This window comes from Ylistrum balloti, unplaced genomic scaffold (assembly GCF_031769215.1).
Source record: "Ylistrum balloti isolate Yb309-2 unplaced genomic scaffold, AGI_CSIRO_Ybal_v1 Utg370052, whole genome shotgun sequence".
In the NCBI taxonomy this organism is placed as follows: Eukaryota; Metazoa; Mollusca; class Bivalvia; order Pectinida; family Pectinidae; genus Ylistrum; species Ylistrum balloti.
In genome coordinates this window covers 187,350-213,936 of record NW_026782104.1, presented here as the reverse complement: position 1 = coordinate 213,936, position 26,587 = coordinate 187,350, and the positions used below count along the sequence as shown (strand labels likewise).

General features: G+C 33.0%; 1 protein-coding gene across 1 annotated transcript in view; it reads right to left on the bottom strand.

The window, feature by feature from the left end:
- Positions 1–465: 465 nt before the first annotated feature.
- The window catches only part of LOC132549300 (synaptotagmin-7-like), a 28,061-nt gene continuing 1,939 nt past the window's right edge, over positions 466–26,587 (bottom strand). Inside the window, exons 2-8 of the mRNA XM_060213222.1 lie at positions 25,778–25,975; positions 24,927–25,187; positions 24,415–24,588; positions 23,783–23,859; positions 23,351–23,480; positions 18,893–19,021; positions 466–768 (exon numbers count right to left, since the gene is read on the bottom strand). Of these exons, the coding sequence (XP_060069205.1) occupies positions 694–768; positions 18,893–19,021; positions 23,351–23,480; positions 23,783–23,859; positions 24,415–24,588; positions 24,927–25,187; positions 25,778–25,975 (1,044 nt within the window). The 3' untranslated portion in view covers positions 466–693. The remainder of the gene's footprint in view (positions 769–18,892; positions 19,022–23,350; positions 23,481–23,782; positions 23,860–24,414; positions 24,589–24,926; positions 25,188–25,777; positions 25,976–26,587) is intronic.

Here is a 26,587-nt window from a genome sequence, read left to right as displayed (position 1 = left end):
CGTGTTGTTCTTAAACCCTCTCGACATAGTCTTTTGTTATAAAATATAGGCAAGCGTTGATGGGTCATCGCAACTGTTCCTTTCCCTGAAGACTTTTTTCCTGTGTTTTTCAAAAAGTTAATCAAAAGCGATTTAACTTTTCCCATTGCATTAATACCACGACAGAGACTTTAACTGTCAAAAGTAGAGAGATAAATATGAGATCGACCATAGATCTTACCGTCAACAACGACAAAAACACAAGTAATTCCGACCACGTGTCGTGTACGATCTGCCCGATAGTAGGTCGAGCCCCTTGCTTTACATGAACTTAAAAAAAGATAACAGTAACCCCTTTCTATTATAAACATTATTTACGTCCGTACCGAACATATCTTGATTTGTTGACAACAAAGTTAGTAAGCAGTATTTGTGAAGGATACAAACATTGAAAATGATCATATATTGTGTCATCATTTTGTCGTAATATTATTTGGTTTCTATCTACTCAGATGTGACAAATATTCTACATCTTCTTATCGATTGCAATAACAAGAATAGCGAAAAATACTATTTAATTACTTTCAGATTTGAAATCAAGCTTAAGATAAAACATAATGATGAATCCTCGGCAACAGTCCTATAACATGATGAATCAGGGCATTAGTACTAGTCCAGTGGTACTTCCGGTCGGTCTTCCGAATGACGTCACATTTACTTGATGGGAATGCCCTCTACCAGGCGAATCTTACCGTAGGCGCCTACTTTGCGACAGCTTACGCTCACTACCTGTAACGACAAAATCTATAGTTAGCAAAATTTTCAATTTATTATTGAAAAATCATTTTGTCGGGCTGTAAAATTGTGATTTATTATTATTATGTGAAACTCTTGATTTGTAAATAATAGTGCTAATAATAATAGTATTATGTATTTACTAAAACTAACAATTCAAGTGAACATTATTGATAAACAAATATATACATTTGTGGATTAAGAGAGCCCAAAGAATCAATGAAAATAAGCCCCCTCAACTTCAATGTATATATAAACTATACTTTCTTAGACTATCCTCACATTTATATTTCGGACTGAAAGAATTAAGTGACAGTCTTTAATAGCATATGCTGAAAGGAAAAGTCTCTATTACACGAGTTGCATCGAATTCGAGAACTATCAAAGCAAACATTTATTTAATCTGCCAAGTCTGCACTTGTATCATTCATCAGCTGATTAGTGAAACAAAAGGTAATCCTACTTTTCATCACTCATCATCAATAATTTTTAACTAGTCAAACAAAGACCTGACGTTTTAAACAATTGTGATATGAAGGAAGGTACGTCTGAGGTGAGCTCCAACCAACAATATAAAGCAACGAAAGTTAAGAGAATGAAAATATTTTCATTACAGTATCATAATATTTGTCAAAAGGAGATATAGCAATGATGCTATGAGCATTGTCAATGCTTTCACGATAAATGAAACTCATATATATAAACAAACTATATACATATATATATATGGGTCTGTTTCAACACTTCACGCCAAACATCCACTTGTTGGTAATTTGGTCATAAACAGTTACATGGCTGCTCTTCAAAATTACAACCTCTTTATTTTTGGTTTAAACATTCTGTTTACATCTAACAAAATAATCCGTTCAAAGTACTATTTAAAACATACAAACATGATTTATAATGTTACCAGCATGTATTGAAACCATATGGGATGATTTTCCATCCATCTTCATATACTTACGTATACAATTATGGTACCTCCACTTATATCTGTTTAAATGGTGTGGAACATGAATACAAGTATGATTACTTTGGAAACTTTGCATGTAAGGCACTTCGGTGCCAATTTGTCGTCTTGTCTGGTGCACAACACCTGACGAAATGCCTTAGATTGGAAACAGGTTTATGACGAGATCGCTATCAAATGTAACCTATGAAATAATACCATTTTTTGTAGGAACATCTGTGCTAAGAAGCTTCCAAATCGTTTTACTTGATGGAAGGGTCTCAAAGCAAGTGTGGACGCTCCTGGGCGCTGAGGGGCACTTGAACCTACTTGAGACCACAAGTATGTTTGTCATATCAATGTTATAGCTAACAACAAAGTGGTCCCTCTCCACGCTTCATATCCACGTCACAATATTTACTTGCTGTTTCGGTAGGTTCCTTATATTGGTGGATGCACCGTCTTTGTAGACTAAACAATGCTCAAAGATGCTGATAGACTGATGTCGCTAAATATTATGAACTGTTGTTGGAAACAGTTTTCTAAGTTTCTCACCAAAAAGCTAATGTCTTTACTCACAGAAAAAAACAAACTCCATTCTCAACGTGGAGGTTTGACATAAAACAGACGTATATATAGAAAATCAGGCTAATTCAAATAAAAGTTTTTTACACTAACATTTGGGGGTATGTAATCACTCCGGCTGCCTAATGTAACACTAGTGCCTTTGTACCGTCTAACCATACCACTTCTCAACCGTCTGTAACTACGTTCATATACTTCAGCTCCCACAGGACTGTGTGTTAATATTATTAATGACACAATAACGAACGGTGTTTGAACTGAGGCATAAAGAGACGAATGATACGAACCAGGTATATAACATAGCGATAACTGTCACAACAATTACTTACAATCCAACCCTTCTTCGTCATAACGTATAATACAACATGCTGAGAGTTTTATTCTTATTAAATACACCAACTTATTCAAACATGTGTCCTCTCAAAACAGGTTGTGTTTGATAACCTTATACAAAATTGTTCTTACTCTAAAAATATAAGGAGTTCAGTTTTGTAAATTAAGTTAATGATAGTTTAGTTCCCCTTATTTGAATGTTTTGTTCTAAGAACACAACAAACTTGTCATAGTTTACCGGTGGTTATTGCAAAATTTTAATTGTTACCACTGGAAATACAAAGAATTTCAAAGTAAAAAAATGACACTCTATATTACATCAAACTGAACTGTCTCAACAAATCAGCTAGAACGTTTTAAACGGTATTCCAAATGTTGTTTAATTTGTATTTGAAAATCTTATATTACCACTGATTAGCCAAGCTTTGAGTTTTTGAGTTATTTTAAAAGGCTTTCAAATGCTTTTGTATATTCCGTCACTCCTCAGTCGAACCTTCAGTGCGTTACCAAAAACGAACTTTCCACGAATGAAATTTATATCCATAGAAAGTCATAAAGTGTCCTATTACATGTGAATATTTGCAAGGAAAATATATTGATGGAAATAGAAGACGTTGTTAGCTTTATAAGTAGCTTATGACAATTGATATTGAGAGTGTAACTTTTCAATTTCAATAACAGTGAATGTATTTGCATTTCGTGTAATATTGAATTGTCAAACGTTCATGATAAATTCTTCAATTCAAAATAAGTCCATGAAATAAACAGTTAAGTCATTTCAACAGGCATGATTTGCTTCCTATTTACAGTCGAAACGGTTTCGGTTAGATTCGACACGATTCCCAACTGAGTTTAGCAAAAGCGTACGGAGCGTGCTGCGAGTATCTACTAACAGGTGGAGCAACTAAGTCATCACGTACGAAATGTGAGGGTGTTGGTGAGAACTGATGGACAAACGAGTGAAACAGAGATGTTAATATCCTTCCCACGACACCAGACTACACCAGGGAAGTTCCTAACAAACAGCTACCAGTGTTTCAATGGTACACCAAAACAATATTTTCTTTCAATTTCATAACGTAGTTTTTTAAATCCTCATAACATTTGAACACTGTGATTTTTTTCACATTACCTGTGTTTAACATTAAAATGAAATTTTTGATTCAGCACCAGTGAACATTTACATTGTGAAACATTTCGAGATGTATTTATCTATTTTTTTAGTTAATACATTCTGCATTGATGCTTACCTATGATATTAAAAACCATGTTTAAGTAATAAATCTGTGTTGATCCAAAAACCATGAAAGATTTCTGTCAAATCGTACTGTAATCGCTTTTTTCAAAACATTAATAATCCTTTCCAATAGTAAGTTCATAACAAAGAAACCAGTCACATAATATAATATCATTTTAGCCATATGCGATATTCAGTTTGCATCACTTCGGCTGCATTAAACTTTTGGTTTAGATACCGATGATAACATTACGTGCAATCTACCCTCGTTATAACGTCATTTTTTGACAATAATATCTTTCTTTGAATTTTATATGACTACAAGAGTATATGGGTCATCTTTCGATCGATTTCTAATGTTTGTGACATTTTTGGTTATTATTTCAATAACACGAGATACGGCAAAACATGTTTGTATTTACATTCGTACAGAACACCCACTAGCAATATACAATATACCGAAAATGATAAAAATTGGTTTCTCGAAACAAACCAATAAGATCATATCATTATGAATATATATTACCTTCAAACCTTTTAAACCCTTTTTTAAAATCCTCGTCACTGACAATGTCCCAATATACATAACACCTAACACAATTAATGAAATGTTTAATAATACGTCAAAATTTACCAAAATCAACCATAATGTCCAATCTCACATCAAATATTACATCATCACAGACAATGTCTCAATCTTACATTAAACGTCATCTCATTAACGACAATGTCTCAATCTTACATTAAACGTCATCTCATTAACGACAATGTCTCAATCTTACATTAAACGTCATCTCATTAACGACAATGTCTCAATCTTACATTAAACGTCATCTCATTAACGACAATGTCTCAATCTTACATTAAATGTCATCTCATTAACGACAATGTCTCAATCTTACATTAAACGTCATCTCATTAACGACAATGTCTCAATCTTACAAAAAAAAACATCATCTCATTGACGAAAGTGTCTCAATATTACATTAAACGTCATTTCATTGGCGACAATTGTCTTAATCTTACATTAAACGTCATCTCATTAACGACAATGTTTTAGTCTTAAACCTCATCTCACTGATGCCAAAGTCGTTATCTTACATCAAACATCGCCTCATTGATGACAATGTCGTGGTCTCATATTTAACGTCTTATCGTTAATGACAATGTCTTAATCTTACAATAACTGTCACCTCCTAAATGACAAAGAATGAATCTTACATTAAAAAATATTTCATTCACGACAATATCCAATCTTACATCAAGTGAGATCTTATCAATGACAAAACCAATCTAACATGAAATCCATCCCCGACAATGTCCAGACATTAGATAAAATGTTACCGACTTATCAGTAATGTCTTGATCTAACATCAAATGTTACCTCATTTAATACACTTATAATGATTGAATTTTGCAACAGACATAAGATCCTTATTGATATACATTGCACCAGTAATTTCACTAAACTTTACATTTCAGTAATGCCAGCAAACATTCAACATACTGTAAGCATCCTGAAATTAAGAATTCGGACATTGTGAAGCTAGCTAATAAATCGTATTATTAGATTTATTTTCTTCAAAAAAGAAATTCTGGCAGTTGTGTCTATAGACCCGGATTCTGGTGTATATTGCAAGGAATGAAATAGCATCACAGATTGCGGTTAGTTTCCTATTCTTTTATCACGATTTTTGTGGAATATGTCGACTGCCTATGGACAAAGCCATAGCATAGAGCGTGTTCATAGAATCAGCCGCGATATGTTCACATTTCTTTGTGCGATATGGAGCTGGACGTGTTTGATGCTCGTTAATTTGCCAGTTGGTGCCATTGCTATATACCTGCTCGTTTGAGAAAGTGACATTACTTACTAGGATTGACAGAGATTTACGTGGCGGATGCCGCTGATGAAGCTGAAGACGCTTAATCTTCCCGAACACCTGATATCATTCTCCTTGTATTTTTTCATGAATCTCAGTGTAAATTTTTCTCTTGGTCATATTTTGCCCTAATTTCATTGTATTTGAGTTTGGATTATAATTATGTTAATATGTAGGTATGGAAAGTTAGCAAAGGCATTCTTAATCATAATGTATATCATACTTGTGATCATGTTAGAAGTAACAAATGCGGTAAGAGGGGAAATACTCAATTTCATTTTTTTGTATATGAATATCCATATATATAACATACCAAAGCTATAGCTGGTAAAAAACGTGTGTACTGTAAGAACAATTTTAAACGTAGAAACATTTGAGAGGTTATCTAGCAAAGAGCTATTGAGTAAACAAACACTTCCAACATAGTATAGAAGTATTCTTCTATCTTGTGCTTGTGCTTTAGGATGCAAATCGACAGCATAAAAACATATCGTCGTTATGAAGTTTGACCGATAACTTGTTGAGTAGTTGGTAGGTACATAAAAATGTAATATTCTGGATGTTTTACCGACATTTCTTAGAGCCTTAATGGGTTTAGTTATATTACAATATTTCTCTTCCTTGCAAAATATATCTCAGCGTATAGGTCATATACAGAATTGTAAAATTATACTAATTCTGTTTCCTCTTAAAACCGGTTATTGTATCTCTGATGAACAAGTTCGTTCTGTACGCTTCGTTGATTTTCGAGGACGAGAGAAACAGATTCATGTAGTACAAACACATCTTCTTTGGTTTTATCTGCTTCGCTGCATTCATAACAAAATCAATGTATCTGATATATACATTTGAATCTGATTCAGTGTTTTTTCTTTTCTTAAATTCTTCATTCTTTTCAATTCCACTTCGTGTCTAGTCAGGTGGAGGACAGCTGTTTCACAGCGGCGTTTTTTGTTTACTATGTGATAAATAGATGTGAGGTGTTCATAGCATCTTGCGTTACATTGTCCAAAAGCTGTTAGCAATTATAATTTATGGCAAAGTAGTTTTCAATATTAAAACGAATTACATGAACCAGATATGTCAATAAGATAATAAAATATATTTCACCTGTATATGTCTCTCACATACAACCCAGTCTCTATCACTATTGTCGGGGACAAAATTATATAAATACCTCATTATTTAAGAAGTTTTTTTTCTATAATGGTTGACCCCTCAAAATAGTGTGAAATTGGAATTCAAAGTAACTTGTTGGATAAAAAATGATTTCATTGAAATTTTGAAATGAACCAACAATTTAAGATCTTATCAAAGGATTCAGAATTTATATAACTTGACATAAACTGTTGATACATCAAAACATAAATATTCATGCATTTTCACTAGTGATCGTAATTTCTTCCACAAGACACTAAACATTGTTAATTAGAAAGTGATAAAATCACAGGAGAGTTCCATTTGAATGGTGTTATGTAGAATTTTCAATTTTTTACTCCCTCAAACGTGCTTGATTCCCATTAAAATAGTTGGATGCCAGGTAAGCATGAAAATATAGCTCATAAAATGGGTGGGCATGGAAGGAATATTAAGTGAAAGTTGACTATATAACACTAACCACTGGGCCGTATTCATGTGATCATTGAGGTGGGGATGCGAGTATATACATCGTATTTATGAACTAACCGAGCAGAGTGTGTGAATAACGTTTGATAGCCAGCTTAACAAGTAGCAAATCTGCATCGACAAAGGCAACAAGTGACAGACGTTATAACAGTATTTTTCTTTGTAAATAGTAATTACATGGATGCATTCTGTTTATAAAGGATGTAATTAAATTATGGCAATGTTAATTTAATTATAATGATAATAACCAATGAAGTAGTAATTGCACATTATCACCAATGAACCATTTACACACTGTACCCGGTTATAGGGTTGTTCATAGACAGCATGACTGCATGACATGGCTGTTACATAGTGACTTCGAGTACATTTATATACAACATTTCATACAACAAACGGGTAATTAACACCTGTTAAAATGAGGGCTGCTGAAATCAAATATGGTATAGAATGATAAAAAGTGCAGATGTGACGTGTAAAGACGTGTTAAAAAGTCTCAATCAAACGAAATCAGCAAACCAAAGCTCATAATTTTAAAATGTTTAATTTTGTTTGAATTTAGTTCAAATGTACGAATTTTTATCCTCTTTCAATGAATTGCGATTGTCATTCAGATTTTGTTATAACATGATTTTTTTTTTTCAAATTAAGCACATATTCAGTAGTAGATATTTCATTGTTATGTATACAAAGCTCAAAATATGAAACTAACACATGCATTGCATTAGTTACAGAGAATAAAGGTCCTATCCTACAAACATAAAATGTTACTATCTTGTCATTTTATCGAAATGAAAAAGTTGATATGTTAGGTACAAAACGACAGTTATCCCAAATAAATTATTAGTATTGGAAAACACTGCTGCTTCCACTGACGACGACGACGACGATGATTATCATCATCATCATCATCATCATGACGATGATTTGTCTGTGGTATATGATATGCCATCATTACGCTAAAGTAGCACAGATCCTGACTGTAGGAGTGTGCGTTACAGATCTGTCTACAATCAACACAGTATCTATGGTGATAACGCCATCCAATCGGATAAGATTAATGGTCACGTTATGATAAGTACACAGAAAGGTCAACCTAATAGGTTAGTATGAATGCTGATCTATGGCCTGATATTCCAATTGTTATGTATTATATACACTAGAATACTGGTAAACTTTGATAAAATAATTTTAACGAATCACACAAATATAAAATTTTCAAAACAAGGGCAATTCATCTTCTGTGGTATACTGGCACTTTTCTGCATTTCAATATCTATCAAATTTTGAAAGAACATCTCGTAGCAGACTTAAACCATATTTTTAGATGGCAACACTGATGGTGAAAAGTTAAGTCCTTCAAAAAGATATATGATGTCATTAATAGATAAGAATCTTGATGTTTTATTTCATATAAAAGTTCTTCAAATTTTCGATTTAAAAGTGTACGTGGCAAACTCCTTTCTAAAATTAACAACCCCAAACGTGGTAATTTCAACTTTATTTACTGAAATGAAATTTGATTCTTAATAGTTTTTAAAACTTCTACAGCAAATAATTTCTAATTTAATGTCGCATAAAGTAAAAGCAAGCCTAAATGATTACTACTAAATCATGAAGATTTCAGCATGAGTTGCTACCGTTTAAAATAAAATCTCTTTAAATACATAGATCTGACAGGTGCACCAAGGGGGAAATAATTGCTATATTTTTTTTTTATTTCAAATCGCATGGAACTTCAGAGAGAGAAATAAGGTTGTAAAATGTGTGTGTGTGTGTGTGTGTGTGAGTCAGTGGGAGAGGATATGTGGAAGAAAGCAATTTAAGTAACTCGAACAACACCATCAGTGTAGGGGTTTGACGACAATGAAATTCATATCGAGCGAAAAATTTGTCAGCCACGCTTGACATCATTTTCTTTAAAAGGATCATGGTATGCTGGTATAGTTCTACATGCACAAGAATACAGTTTTTGTGCAATCACAAATTAACACAGACATTTCTGCTAACCTATTCCAGACCACCCACCCAAGTCACACGCTATCCATAGCACCAAGTTATACAAACACTGCTGACCCGGAACAACCTTAAATATAACACCTTCAAATGCTTCCGCGGCAGTGAGTCAAACAATTCACTATATTTGTGTACTAATTTGGAAACGTGAATAGTGCATATAATGATAATAACAATAGTACACGAGAAGAGGTAAATTGGCCTAAAATAACTAATTTAACGACATATAACACATTCTTTACATGACAGTAAAATCTATAATGGAAATGTAATTTAAGTTCACTTATCAAGCAATCATAACAGGAAATCGGAATACCAACGTGTAAAACCTCACCAAGTCTGGAAATCTGTGTTGAATTCACTACATCGCGATAAACGTTTCAACTCGGTAACACTGACCTTACTAAGGAATAAAAGCAATTATACGCATGTATCACTGTTGTATTATAACAACAGCCACTGCTTAATTCTTCAGCTCTGAGGTAGATTCCAATCAAATTATGAGCATGTAAGTACCTTACAAGAACTTTTATCTTAATTTGATCCCACACGGATGTCATTTGTAACAAGTTTAAGCCAATACGTCAACAGTCTTCAGAGCTACTACCTTTTTAAAGTTTGTTTTGTCAAAAAAGAAAAATTTAATCTAAACTGGATCACAATATATCCAAGGTGAGTATAAATTTTTTTTTTAAGTCAGCTATCATATGCAAAATATACATTGATGACATACTGGGTTATCTTTTAACCTCCAAAGATTAAGCAAGTTGTTTGAAAGCGTTACCCTTATGAATATAAGTAAAAAAGTATAAAAATATAAAAGTATTTGTCGATCAAACATTAAAGACCAAACAAGCAATAGTAACAGAACATTCATTGCTGCTTATCAAAATATATACATAATACTTTTTTTCATTATTAGAGTAAAGGTAGTATGAAAAAAAGAAAATCATATCACACCAGTAGTCCACTGAACTTAAAAAAAAAAAAAAAAACAATTTGTCTTAGTATAATATACACATACTCAAATTTAAAATAGAAAATGAAAAAAATTCATTTTCAAAAATACAAAATTATAAATAGCATGAACTATCAGCATATCAAATATTCCAAATACCAACACAAAATAGTGACATTGATTTCTTTTATATCCATGAATGAAGAATACCACAAAATTGAAATAATAAACATCTTCATTTCATTTAATGAATCATCCCATAATGGAGATAAGAAATAATTTCACCTCAAGATTGCGGAAATGAAAAGACAATGAATCCAACAGCATATTAGCATAAACAGACTACATACTACACGAACCATCAAATCAAATGCCTCAGACATCAACACAAAATATAAACAACATGGATTGTTATATCAAATGTAACAACCATTATAAAAACAACATTAAACGTCATCGTTATCAAACACATCAAATGCTGCAGTCAACACAAAACAAGAGACAGTCCAAATCTACAACAAATTAATGGCTACCAAATATTTGACCAAACATGGGGAAAATAATGAACAAAAATAAGATTTGAATAACCACTGAAAAAATTCAAAGAGAAGACACTGTGTTCTTGAAGGGGACGAAACAAAAACTGAAAAAGAAATGTCCAAATTGACAACCTATTAAATGCCATAGACATCAGAAAACCAGAGATAATACAATACTATTAAACATTAAATGCTGTAGACGACACAAACCAAATGCATCAAATGCCTCAACATCACAAAAAATAAAAAATAACACTAGACAACATGTCAAATGTTGAATACACCACAAAGATAGAAACAAGGAAAATAATAATATATATTATGCTAGAAATATTACAAAAACAACAAAAGATAAAGTTTCAAATGCTGGAAACACTTAAAAAAAAATGGACACAGCATGAAACAAAATCTCAAGTACTAGAAACACCAACACGAAACAGAGACATGAATACAACATGAAGACAACACGAACCGTCATCACCTGGAAGCCTTCAGCAATATACAGTTTCAAGCAGCTTAATCAATGGCAGCTTGTCTATGACATTTGGAAATCTGATACGAATATCTAAAATACTACATAAAGCAATTTCTATATTTCATACATCAAAAAATCAGGAATTTGGGATAAGCTACTTATTGAATCTCAGTGTATAATCAATAATCAAAGTCCGGTTACTGATTCACTCCATCTCATAATAGCCAACATTGCCCTAAGTAAAATAGTCCAGACTGATTTCAACAGGATATGTTAGGCATTTATAAAAAGAATATACACATATCCCTATCTTTGAGAAAGATATGACTAATATATCATACTCTCCTGTTAATATGATATATTATGACATGAATGTGCAGGAGGATTTGACATTGAATCAAATGTATTTATAATGCAAGGGTATGTTATCACAGATGTTGTCCCTATCAGAATAACAGCCCTGTATGATCAACATGTGGCTGCGTTTACAATATTAAATATAAATGGGAGACGTGAAGTTGTAACAACGCCACGAATCAACCAACACCCCATCATGATAATGTGAATTATAAGTATATCTGAAAATGGACTTATAATAACTGGAAGGATTGTAGGGCACACAATAATTTATGAATAACAAAACCATTAACACCGTAAAATATATAAATTAAATTCAATGTGAAGAAAAACACCAAGTTGTATATATACCTATGCCTATAAGATATACTGAATATAAATCGTACTCTGTCATTCGGTTCAAATTCTTGATGACCCTAGAAAGAGCATTTGATTGTGTGAAGCCACCAAGCATGTTAGTATTGCCAGAGTTACAATGGTTGGGGTAGAAATAACATTATAAGTGGTATTTTGACACCTCCATAAACACTCTCTTCCATTTATATTTCATCCATTAATGAAATTGATTTACATTTCACATTGATTCTTTCTCCAGAATAGGCCAGTTAATAGCTTATCCATCAAGTAATATTACAGAGTATTATTGTGTGCTGACGACAAACTGTAATTTATCACATTCTAACTGCAATGGCACTTTGGTTTTCATAATTTTTTTTTCTTCGCCTTTTCTCTAAGATGAATTATCATACAATATGGTTGTATTTATTCATGATACAAAATAAATGATAATTGTTTTGGAATTTTTATCGTAATGTTGATAGCTTAACTTCTGTTCCAATGTATTATGGAAGCCATGTGTGAATTTTAACATAAAATTAAGAGACACTTACTTAATAATTTCGTGATTTGTGGTTTTAATATCGATTTAAATAATATGCATATTTTTTTAATCTCCATTACAATTTGTCAAAAAAAAAAAAAAAAAATGATATAGGCTTGTTCAGTGAGTTGATCTGTATTGAATGAAGACTTAAAAATCACTTCTTGATAATACGAAAATTTAAACTAGAACTGTTTCCCCTGAGACAGGTAAGTTTGTAATCTGAGATCAAAACACTTAATTTGTAATTATGACACGTATTATAGTATACTTCAAGACAATTCCACAACTGGATAATTTTGAAAGCTGTAAAAAATGTTCTTTTTTGGTTAATAAAGAACTATGTTAGGGGTGGGTTATAACTCAAGACAACAAGAACATCAGGGAGTTTGACACATATTACAGAGTTGTTCAAAATAGTCCTTCAACTCAGTGATTCTGAAAGCAGGCCACTGACCGCAAAATAAAGGTTTGAAACATAACACTGGACATGATACAGAACAAATCAAGCTTGAAGACACAACCCTTCTTGCAACATTAGCGCAGGTACCGAGAGGAGTCATAAACAAAACTTGCTGTCATACGTTTATCCAACTTAAACAAAGAGTCTTTGAAATGCTTCTGACAAAGTCGTTACAGCTATTTGTCAACAAAAATCGAGCCAAAAAACCTTGAGTTGACAGCAGCACATTAAAGAAACCCATCTTACTAAACACTAAACCCAAACACGAGGATTTAAACCCTTTGTAGTTCACTGTGTACCAGATCTATCAATACCTTATTTCATGTATCCATTACACTCTGTGGTATATGTTGATCGTTCTGGAAATGCATGATGGTCATTAATACTGAGTAATTAGAGAGAAAAAATTAAATAATATTACAATTAAGTTGTTGCTGCAATCTTACAGATGATTATCAGGTAATTTAGAGAAATATGATAACTCTCATGTACAGAGACCTACATCACAGAACTGTAAAACAGTCTTCTTGATTAATTACTTTTCTTTGATAATTTTGTAATTTTCCAAAGGGAAATCCAATCAACTTTTCTGTTTCTTTTTAATCTAGCAATACAGCATCAATTAAGACTATTTTATTTTCATACAATTGCGTACATGAGACGACATAATCCAAAAAATAATTTTAACGTATATGTTTCGTTTTTTTCTGTCCTGTTTCAAGGGCAAGCAAAGATATAAAACGTCTGAAAGTATTTGAGTTGCTGCTACAAAAGAAACTGTTCTGAAACATTACTAGAGTTTAAAAAGGTCATGGGAAGATGATATGTCAATATATAAAATATCTATATATTATGGCCAATAGCCTTGCAACAGTTACAAGAGTCTGATGCTCTACAAGGTCTGCAGTCAATTGAAAATACAAAAATGTTGACAATTATGAGGCAAAAGATGGATTGTCCAAAGAATTATCATGTAAGGTTTGGCCAGAGTTTCGCCACAGGGTGTCAATCCTTGTAATATGTTACCAATTAATGCTGGAGTAGCCTCGGTATCAAGTGGGTACTGTCAAGATACACAGAAATGCAAGAAATGTTGACTATGTAGAACACCATGTGTGCCAGATAGGAAACCATTAGGCAATGCTCTCACACAAGCATGATTCTCAACACTAGTGTTTCTCTAGGTGTCACCATATACCCCTAGTCACAAAAATAAAAAAAAAAAGATTTTTCTATATGTGAATTATGGCAAAAACTGGCAGAAACATTCACATGAGAAAATGCCCACAGTTCATTTCATCTGATGGACAAATAAGGAGTATATTAACTTAAAGTGGAATTAATTTGGATTACCTAATTCATATTTACTCCAAATTTGTCATTTCAGATTTTGAATTAAACTTTAAATGAGGGGTGGTAAAAAAAATAAATTGTAAGAGAAAGGCATTTCTGACTTTTAATAGACACATAGGGAGATTAGTAAGAGCATTAGGGTATCCATTTCTCATGTGTGAGTCTACATCTGCAGCCAATAATTTGTTTATGTCGAAAAAACTAGAAATCTTGTAAAACATATAATGACAGTATTTCATTCTCCCTTTTTCAACACTTATACAAGAGTCATAATTAACACTGATTTGAAGCTGAAAACCATAATTATTTTCATGATTGTTTTAAAATGCTTGATATATTCAAATTTAAATTGAATTAGAATAGAATTTTAAACAAACAAAAAAAGTAAAAAAAAAAAAAGTTATTTCATTTTAAGACCAATTTGATAAAGAAAAGGAATATTTTTTTGTGGAAATTAAGCTTCAAAGTTAACATCAACATTGTCCTGAGTGTATAAATTTCCAAATCACAATCAAATCTATAAACCAGAGTAAATGCCTGGATATATCATGTCACAAAGTGATACCATACATAACATTAGGGAGATTTCCTCATTAATTTTAAGTATTCCAAACATACTGATACTATGTATTGATTTCTACTGTAGATTTTAACATTTAAAGTAGACCAAGCTCCAAAACAAAACATTAAACAGGCAATGAGGGACCAGATAACCTAGACACTGTGCTAATGAGAAAATCCTTATCAAAGTACACAGTAATTTGCTGTTGACAAAAAGACTTTGTACGAGTCCAAGTATTAGTGGTGAGACTAGAACATATTACCTACAACTACCTTGTGTGTCATCAGGTGCAAACTTGGAAATCTACACTCGGCACTACCTTGAAATCGTATTGAAAACATTTCAAAAGAAACTAACTCGTAATTCTAAACTACAGTACTATCGTGTATTTTGTAACAAGCCCAAAACAGCATGGAGTCATTCATCCAGGTATATTTCAGTGTTAAACTCAAAAGAAAGAGACAGCAAAAAAGTTTTCTGTGCATTTATGTCTACATCTTTTGTTATTTCAGAACAAGAAAATCTGAACTTGTCATAAATGTATAATTTTTTTTATAGATTAAAGCAGATTTCATTCTCTAGGCCAAACCAAATTATTTGTGTGCTTCTGGTTTCAAAAATTTTCAACCTAATGTAAAAGCTTTTTTTTATGACTTGAAAATACTAATACCTATTTCTAGAAATATTTGGCCTTGCTGTAAAAACAGTTATTATAATTGACATGTTACCCCATTACCTATCAATAATGAGAATGAGTGACAGGACCGGATATCTGTTCCAATACTTTCGCACTAACATTCCTACATTAAAACGTTAGCTGTACACCTACTTCATACGACCATAAAACCCATTAAAATATCCATGATTTATGACTGTGTTTGATCTCTGTATTGACAAACATCACATCTATACATCACTCGTCAAAGTTCGGCCCTGACACCAACTGAGTTTCATTATTTTTGTTTATTATTACCGTGATAAATTTGAATTTTCTAATAACAAAATTTAAATCCCAAACATTCTTCTTTACAGGGGGAAGTAAAATATCATACACTTTACAAAGAAAAGCAGAAAATGATCCTACATCTCAAATTGCAACATGGTGCCATAATTTCTAACCTGGCTTTGTTAGGGTCCATTATGGTAGGTGAGCTAGTACATTTGAGTAAAGGCAATCTATTGTTAAATTATTGTTCAATTGGAAATGAATATTACGCAATAGACATTTCTCTCTTGATAGCAACGTGACAACAGACCATAGAAAATCTTTATATTTAGTTGTGAACGATCCCAAATACTGACAGCTACCATTGGTGTCAGTTTCTGATCAACAGTTTGTATTCCTGTCCTCACAGTATTGAAATAACAAATGTAAACTGTACTTGTATTTCCTGTTGTATTTACATATTAGATTTGCAGACTTGTTCCAAAACAAGCACACAAACAAAAAACAAAATAAAAAAACAAAGCAAAAGAAAATTAACAAATGGTAAATTCAAAACAAAATATGAAGTAGCTGATGAGTACCTCACTGAACAACATATGGGAGGCCCATCGCTTGTCATCAAGACCAATAGCAGTAAAGAGACCTGCCCAAGGACAAAACCTTGACAGTCCAGAACAGATAAATTCTCAGCTTCCTGAGAAATACAAATAGTCACAGTCGGGAATGTTGAACCAAGCACCTTGGATCTCCAATGACTGATTAGGTTGATTCTATCTCAGCCCATGTGGTCACAATAAAGCATAGGCAAAATTGAAATGGAAGTACAAAGTTAATTCAACAAATGTTTTGTGCTCCTGATAAACATTTTCAACTCATAACTTCAATATTATCTAGATCATTCTTCCACATTTTACTTGTTCAACAAGGGGCTTGTTGAAATCTTTTTCGTAACTTTAATAATATTATAAAAATCTTTGATCAAATGAATGCTGAAATGATAAACTGTCGGATGTTGCTAGTGTTTTTGTAACATGATATCTATAAAGTATTGAAGTGAATGAAGTAGCATACCCATTCATTGATTTTTATCACCAATCAACATACCACTAATATCGTCACAACATCAAGCAAATTACAGTAGGAAGGGAGGTAACTCCTAAATACAAATAAGATTTGATTATACTGTTCAATTTGTGATCTTAACTGAAAAATAGTATGTGCATGTTATTTGAAGCATTGTTCCTAAGGTTTTGTTTTACCTAACAGATACTTATTTTCCCTAATTCAATACTTAAACAGGTCTTTTTATTGGAAGAGAGAAAATAACTGTTTAATGTTGATAAATTCACATGACAGTGATGTTTCATGAAACACATCTTAATTATTTTGTTTATTGTTTTTGGTTTTGTTTGCTGGGTTTATCACAGCTTGAACTGCCACAGATATTTTCAGATTTAGCCTCCTTGTAGTAGCTGGATGTCACCTTACTGAACAACATATGGGAAATCCATTGCATGACAGAAAAATTTGATAACTCGTTAAACAATTGTGCTTTTGATAACTGAGCAAAGAAAGATAACTCTTGTATACTGCCAGAACTATATAAAACTAGGTGTCACTGGACTGTATGTATTTTCTGATTGACATCTTCTGTTATACTGAGAAACTATTGCACCGACCACAAATCCTGTTGTCATTTGTAGGCAACTAGAACTGCCAATTAATTCCTTATTCCTCTTTTTAATGACATGCATCACAATCTTATTCAAGCTAGATCTAAATTTCACTCCATACAGGTACAAAGTACGCTACGTTTTAAGAAACATGTTGTGTACTAGTAGTGAAATTTAGATCTGGTCTCAATGAAAGTGCACAAAACACTAATATTATGTTTTCAAGTTGTGTCTATTTTAAACGTTTAAGAGGAAAAATGATATTTTATCTCTGTATTACTTTTTACCTAAACACTATGAACTCAATTTATCATGGAAATCTAATATTTTTTTGTATTTTACCTTAGACTGGTCTACCTATCAACTAACGACTAGCACGTGAACACTGTTAACAGTGATTTAAAAATAATTAAGTGACAGTCCAAAGTGTAAATGTTGTTTTTGTATTCCATTTAGACTAGGTAAAGTCAAGTACATTACTTTTTAATAATAAATTCAACAGATTGGGGAAAGGCATTTAAACCTAATATGTAAGATAAAGGCCTAAATGTGCATCAATAGATATAGTGGAATGAAAGTGATGCAGTAGCATATATCACAGTAAGTTTGGAATCTGTACATTTTCTGAAATTGCTATCTACGTTTTTCACACATCATTAATATTCAGAGATTTTTTATCCGAAACTCCAAATTCACCCAATCTGACATATTGAGCTGTCAACATTTCTTTTTAAATTTCCACTTCCTCTTAAAATACCACTGTATTGAGAATTAGACCTTATTATATACTGTTAGATATTTCAAAATGTCAGGAATAGACACTGTTTGTTTTTTTTTCATTGGTTAATAGATACCAACCAGTTTTGCTGTCAGATGACTTCGTAAGTACTGAATTTGTAAAATTGACTGGTTTGACAACAGTATTAATTAGTTAGTATATTGTAGTATTACCAATAAACAACATTAATCACAAGTTTTATTTATTTTTGCTTTATGTCCTTTTAACAGCCAAGGCTCATTTAAGGGTGTGCCAGGTTTTGGTAGTAGAGGGAAAAGCTGAATTCCCAGAGAAAGAAAACACCAACCTGTGTCCAGTACCTGGTAATTGCCCCACACAGGCCTCAAACTCATGACTTAAAGGTGATGGGCTGGTGATGAAGACTGTTAGATGCCTTAACCACTTGGCTACCATGGCCCCTACTAATCGCAACATCTGAATTCTTCAGTGATATTCAAAACAAACATTTAATAGCCTTTATAAGAAATAAAAGTAAAATACATACTGTTTGTCCTTTGTGAGGGCCATACAGGATTTTTGGAGTTTTGCTTTGAGCATGAGCCATTAGAGACTGTCGGAATTCCTGCATTACACTGTGTTGAGCCCATTTACTCCTCAAGCGCTTGGTAGACCTCTGAAAGCCAAGTCATCAATCAGATTTTAGTGGCAATCCTAGGAAGAATACATAATGACCAGAAATAAAGACCATCAGATTTGATGTATCCCTTTTAGCACTAAACACAACAATAATTTCATCATTCATGAAATCAATCTACACCAAAGGTGGGCTCAACATATATGGGAATTTAACATTAGCATCGGCCCCCACTTGGAATTTCAAAACATGATAACCATAAACAGATATGGGTTTCAGAAGCTTAAATACGGAAAAGTTAATCTTGGAATTGATTTCTTATAGAATGGGAGCTCCTTGACTAACACCTTGGTTGGTGTTAAAATAGTTGTTATGTAATTCCTTCTAGTGCATTATTATGAGGCAATACCAATAAAATTATGTCATTAATGTGTGCACATTTTATCAACCAACATTTTGATACCACATATCACACTATTTCAGGAGAAACATTTCTTTTATGTTGAAAAAAGCAGCCAAAAATCATATAAAAAGCCATTACTTTTGAGAAAAGTACTGTTTTGATCACTTCAATTTTCATACTTCCAAACCAGTCTATTTTTCATACATGCGTAAAAGTTGGCCACAGATGATATCTTTCAAAAGGAGGATTCTTGGAAAAAATGAAAACTGGAAAATTTGTCATTTTACACATTTGCTTAAAAAAACCAAGAAACACTGATTTTTTTTTCATTTTCGTTAAATAGTGACAGCTTATTTGCTATTTGACAAGGTGGTTGTTCATGTCAATTTGTATCAGTTTGGTTAACATTGCTGAACTTGATCTCTGTTCAAGGTCACACAAATGAAATTTGTTAAAATAAAGACATTTTTGTTCAAGTTTCACAATATGAAGATTTAGTTAGCAGCTTTTTACAAATGTTTTGATGAAGGTCAATAAAGTGACCTTATTAGATAGATTATGTACAGTAATAGTGACGGGTTTTGCCTTTGTCAGTTCCAATCCATAATTTGTGGCACTTTGAGAAACTAATAAGAGATAGAACAGTTGCAGTTTGCAGCACATTACATTGTGTTTTAGTATAGCAGAACTGCTCAAGTGATTGCTTGTTTGAACTTGAGTGTTGCATGGACTGGGTTAGTTTGATCTTGATGCTGAACATGGCCCAAGAAATACAAAATGCATGCAACATGTACACACATTCCAATGGTTCACTTGCCCGCTGGATGCACAGCAGTAATCTTTGACAGGGTCATCGTGATCATTTCTGTCAGATGCAATCCAAACATTGTATTTTGACTGTGATTTGTGCCTTGAATGGATTTGGCCTCGGAGAAGATTTTCATCATGCTGATAGACCCAAACTTCAAATTCTCCAGCAGGAGTCAGATGCTCAGCAATATATCTGGGTGCTACTTTCCAACTGATATGATCCGCAGGTCACTGTTTCTAAATATTCCATATCAAGTGCTGGAAACTCTATTGAACAGGCATCAAGTTTCACCCAGTTGGCCTTGTTGCGCCTAGAAAGGTCAGGTTCATCTGCAACCCTTGAGGCCAAGGTGTTGGGCAGAGCCAAACGGGATTGCATTCGCTCAGCAAGGTGGCGGTCCCTCAAGTCCCTCTCTGGTGTGGACACAAATTGTTCCACGTACAGCATTCATGGAAGCAGTAGCTACTTTAACCAGTTCTTCTATGACACTAAGGAAGTAGTTTAAGCTGAGTTGTTCTCTGAACAGTTTCCACTGTTTCAGTTGACTATGGTAGCTCTCCACAACCCATCTTGACTTAGTACACTGGCAGTCCTCGTTGGCAGTAAGTGTATTATGCTGCGTCAGACCTGAGAGCAAATAGGAAGGCATGTACACAGAAAACCCTGAACCTCGCAGCAGCTCCAACACATCTCTAAACCCCCAGTCAACAATCACATTGTCATCTTCTTTGAGCCACAAGGCCAGTTTCTCAACTGTTCCAAGAATTTTTGTCAAGATATTTGCATCATTATCATTGTCATAAAAAGGCCCATTAGTGTCTAGCACATAACCATCTGGAAAGACAATGCTCATGAATTTAACATGGTTGCGCTTCTTTTGCCCACACTATGAGGATCTTTGAACAGGGTGATCAGCACTCTTTTGGATATAAATATAGGTACCATCAAGGATTACAGTTACTTTGTCCCCATAGAAACATCTTGTAAAGGAAGTGTTATGGCACTTAGCGTCCTCGCGGGTAATGTGTCTAGGACCAAGGAAACGAGGCACAATGGTCTGGCTCAAGGCTTTTAAGACACTATGAAATGTGTGAGACACATATTTTTTTTTTGTCAGACCACACAAGACACCAAGTTGCGACCATGAAATACTGGTCTTCAGTTTAACCAAGAAAAGAAACAAAGCATGGAATGTAGAGGAACATGATCCTCTATTGATGTGTGAGGAGTAAATGTTATGGATTGGCTGCATTTGTTCAAGTGTGTAACCAGTCCATTCTTTGAATTCTTCATGGGAGTACCAGCAGAAAGGAAATGGCTTAGTTCAAGAAGGTCATTGATAACCTGATTAGCTCTTTCTTGAAGCAGATCTAGTGGCAAAGAAGGATTCAGAAAGCCACCAATTACATGGTCATTGCAAACATGACCATCAGGGGGACACCATAGAAAATGGAAAAATATCAAGTTTGTCCTGGCACGCTGGGGTATAGTGCATAGCCCAGTGCCCTCTTTTTCACATGACACATCTTTTATGTGAATTGCCACCAGAAAATAATTTCTCAACAGATATTAGTGGTAGTTGGTTGGATGACATGAAATCGGTGTAAGCATCATCTGCATCATTCGCCGGGTCATCTGAAGTGCTCATACAAGAAGGTTCATACAATTCAGACTGCAATGTCCTTTGCTTGAGGTACCGCTTGTAGCACTTTCCACATAATATGCTTTCTTCTGTTATGTTAATGATCTAAGCAGTCAGCAGCTGGTGCAGCCAGTTATTCTGAGGTAAATATACATGTCCTACTTGAGCTCGGGCTCCTTGAGATAAATCTTTCAACCTGGTTTTGCAACCACGACCTATGCACACGTCTGACATGATTATTAGTAAACTTGATGAGAGATTTGCAGTAATTTGAATTTAATACAGAATGTCTGACTTAAGTGTAACTTTGTCTATGTAATTGTCTATAGATACTTAGCCTTAGCAAAAATGGTATCAATACTTTATAGTAATACCTTTACATGTTTCAGGAAATTAACGTACTTGCACATGCAGGTGTCAGACAAGGTTATCATTTCTGGCCTCATTTATTAATTATTAATTAGAATATCTAACTAATTTATATCAATTATTTTTATGTTTAATGATAAAAGAAGAAAAGTAGAATGACAATAATATGTTATCAGTAATACTGGTTATTTAATCATTGTTAAGTTTTTATAATAAAAACTAAACTGTCAGTTGTTCTTTAGAGGATAGATTTCTAGTTCAGAAAACACCATGTTAAGTTATACCTACTGAATTTAATTTTGTAACAAATATAAAATACTTAATGTGCTTTGGTTCTACACAAAACTGGAAAATATAGCAGTATTTGGCACAAAAAACAACGAAAATTAAATCTTCATGATTAAATTGCTAAAAATATATTTCACCAGTTTTGAAATCACTTATTCAACAGACAGCATATATACGTAGCAAGTTTTTAAAGAAGTATGAAACATAGACTGAGATGGCAACTATACAAAATGAACTTGACAAACTTTGATATATTCTTTATTTTGTGAAAATTTTGCATTTTTTTTTTAAATAAAAGTTATCAATATGCTTACATTTTTTATGCCAATATAACATATGTGGTACCAAAATAACAGACATTTTATGTACTTCAGGCTGGTATATAAATATTTTCATTTAAAATTCTCATGTAGCAAGTATTTGTCATCATGTTAGGGTACCTTTGTCACTCAACCTGGTGTTATACAAGAAGGTCCAGTATGACTATAAGTAGTTATAATGACTAATCATTTATGCAGTTGTAGGTTAAATTTTAGTATCTACATATAGCAAAAAAATAATAGAAATCTATGTGGGACCAAATGTTGATCAAAATCTGTTTAGCTATTCCAGACTATTAGTCTTTTTAAATGAAACCTTGACAAAGAGGCAACAAACAACAAGTATAGGTGTGACAGAGCATTTGTGTATCTTGTCATATGATGCTTTTTTAAAAGGTCTTTCTGACCATCTATATTTTACATAATAAATCTTCAAATGATGAATGTGGTTTTAATTAGAAGTTTAAGTAAAGAAAATAAAAACAATTCACTTGGAAATATGCCAATCTGATTTTTTCATAATTCTCCATCTTACCAGGTCAGCCAATTGGAAGGATCCGTAGAGTCCACGGTCTGGATCAAAGTCTGCCAGATTGATGACCACCTGACCCAGTGACTCATTCCCACTTTCCTTGTCCTCATCAACAGCATGAAAAATCACTTGTCTGTTAAATATTCACAACAATATACAGGTTACATAAACACTGGTCAGAAAACAAGTCACAGTAACAAGAAAGACAGCCAATCATTTTCAATATTTTTTATATACAACAAAACTATAGGTCTGTTTTTTTATTTCAAATCACACTTTGTTCAGGCATGACTGAAACAACTCGTCAGATTAAATATTCCTATTATTTATGAAACATATCTGGTAAAGATTTTATGAAAAACAGGAGGTAGGAATTTCCAAAAACCACCTTTTCATGAAAATAAGACATTTCTTCACAATGTATTACATAATTACCTCATTTTAAACTCTTCTTTAGCCACCTCAAATTCAAAGCTTTCCTCCCATTCAGGATCCAATGTCTGTCTTCTAACCTAAAAATGTTCATAAGAGATAAGTTACCAGCCTGACTACAAATAACTTTGGCCTGAAATATTAGTGGAAACATTGAGAATTACAATCAAACAGACACACGGCCATGGATTACAATACTTGTTATTTTAGGAAGAATGTTCCACAGTCTAAAACATCATACTAAGTAATCAAGGAATCTTTAAGTGATACATGTCCTCTGTCATCTTGTTATGAAAAATTTTATCTACTGATATATATTTTTGTAAAACCTATACAGATATGTTCGAAATTAAGTTAAAGATCAGACATGTATTTAAAAAAAAACTTGGCCAATTTAGGCTTAGTAAATGGCCATGGTGTTGAAACATGACATCACCTGTAGCTAATCATGGATATAACTGATAATAGATTTTTTTTAAATATTGAAAGTTTTTCTAAATTCATAGCTGGCAAAAATCATTATGATTAGACTTTTCAGATCTTGTGTCCTTGACCATAAGGAATGAAAATTGAGATCAGAATCTGTATGGTGATAGCCCTAGTATATTCCCGTGACATGTAAGAAATTTACTAACATGAGTCTGAAAAAACTTCTTTGTTCCTGGAATATTCATCTTGACAAAAACATCAGCTGGTTTACCATCTGACCTGGGAGGAAGGTTAGATGCCCTGTGGACAGTCACCCAAAGACTGCTTGGCAGTTGGTAGGCAAGTGTGATATCAAGGTTTCCACCCACAGTAAAGTCAGTCTAAAGAAGAAAACAAACAGGCAACATTTGTTATTTTAAATGATAAAACAGCATATCCTTAAACTTATCACTTCATATTTTTTGCAGAAAACAATTTATTGTACTAGGGACAGAACCTCTGAAAACACAACCAACAGGATCGATATGTTTTCATTGACTGTAATCAAACATGACTTTATATATTTGTGATAAACCTATTCATGATATTGCTTTTATATCAAACATAGGACTGTGAGAGGTGAAATATTGTTTGCTTTGCAAAGACAATGCATAATTTATATAGACACAAAAATCAACTTTATTTAAAACATGCTGAGATTTTTTTAGGAAGGTGTTACCTCAGTTGCCAGCATGTACCAAGCTGTGTGGGTTGGGCTTTCCTTAAAGTTGAAGGAGTTGAGATCTATGATGACCTGCCCAAGGTTGTCATCCTGACCAGTGATATCGTCATCCAGCACATCAATGATCATTTTCAAACTTACTAACTCCAGTTCATCAAGAGGAAATGCAAAAATCTCGTCAAATCTTGGTTCATTATTGCCCCTAACTATAGCTGTTCTTTTTGCCTCCATACCATCCTCATCCGGCATCAGAACCATCTGTTTACACAGACAACATTCAACATTAACATTTGGTCCTTCTATTTATTGCAAAACTTTATTTTTTTCAAGCGGTTTTATTTTTCACTACTTTTGTGGAATGAAATTGTGAAATCCTTGAAAATATCACCACTAGTGAAATTGAGTCTGTTTTCATGAAAAAGGAAACCTAGCTGTTGCCCTGAGCTGTTGCTTACTGATAATCTGCATAATTGTTAACCATAAAAAAATATTAAACAAAACAAAAATAAAAAAAAAACAAAAGAAATAAAATAAAAACAACTTAAAACTCATATCCACGGAAACTAAATCTTTCCTTTTTTTCTTCTCGGGTTTTTCTTAAAACAAATTCACTGAAAATTGATATTGCTTTATTGTTAAATTAGTAAATTTTAAATGAGGTATGAATTTATCCACGAAATAAATTGTATACAAAATGGTACATTTCTTTTAAACCAAGAAAATTCAGCCCCTCAAAAATGACATGATTTTGCAGTATACATGTATGCAAAAGTCTCAGCTCATATCAACAAAAATTAAATTACTTATTTCCTGTCATTTATAAAACTCTGGAGTAACAAATAACTTACTCTGACGTAGGGATCAGGCATTTTGGAGCGCAGATCCCTCATCCGTAAATCACGACATTTGATGACCTTCACCAGAAGGAGGCTACGTTTGAAGTCATACTTAAATGAAAGTTGTATTTCGCCTCTGACATCCTGTGTTACTTTCATCATCGTTGGATCTAGCGTCTTGTACAACCCTTTGAGTAACTGTGTATTTTTCTGAAGAGTAATAGACATATAACATTGTCAATTCTAAATTCATTGATTGGAAAATAATGAATGCTCACATTACTGGACAAAAATATACAAAGAAACTCAGGCATGACAGGTTTGGTTGAATCAGTTACAACATAAAGCATTGAAATTCTATTGAAGCAATACACAAATTTTAGTTTGGTAATTTTTAAAACCCAATATATTACACAGATGCAGATCAAAGATATGTTTATTTTGATGTGATAAGTATATTCTAATTGCTTCCTTGTGATACAGATCCAAAACTGAAGTTTTAATCACGCCAGTCAAGTGATATTTTGTTAGCCCTAGGTATTTCCAGTCTATAAAATTGGTAGTCTGCTACCAGGGAATTTCAGGTGTTGGTTCATTCTTCTATTGGTAGTAAATGTTGTAACAATGGCAATAAAGATGAAAGATATTATCACATATCATGCACGTTTCTTTCTCAAAGCTCCTAAGTTTCTTACTCAGACCTTTAACTGCTAGTGTTACAGTTCATCACCTTAAAGGCTCATCTATTCAAGAATGTGTTAAAAATTTGTGACATACTTTCAGTACAGTAAATTTTTGGTCAGTTTGAACAAAATCAGATAA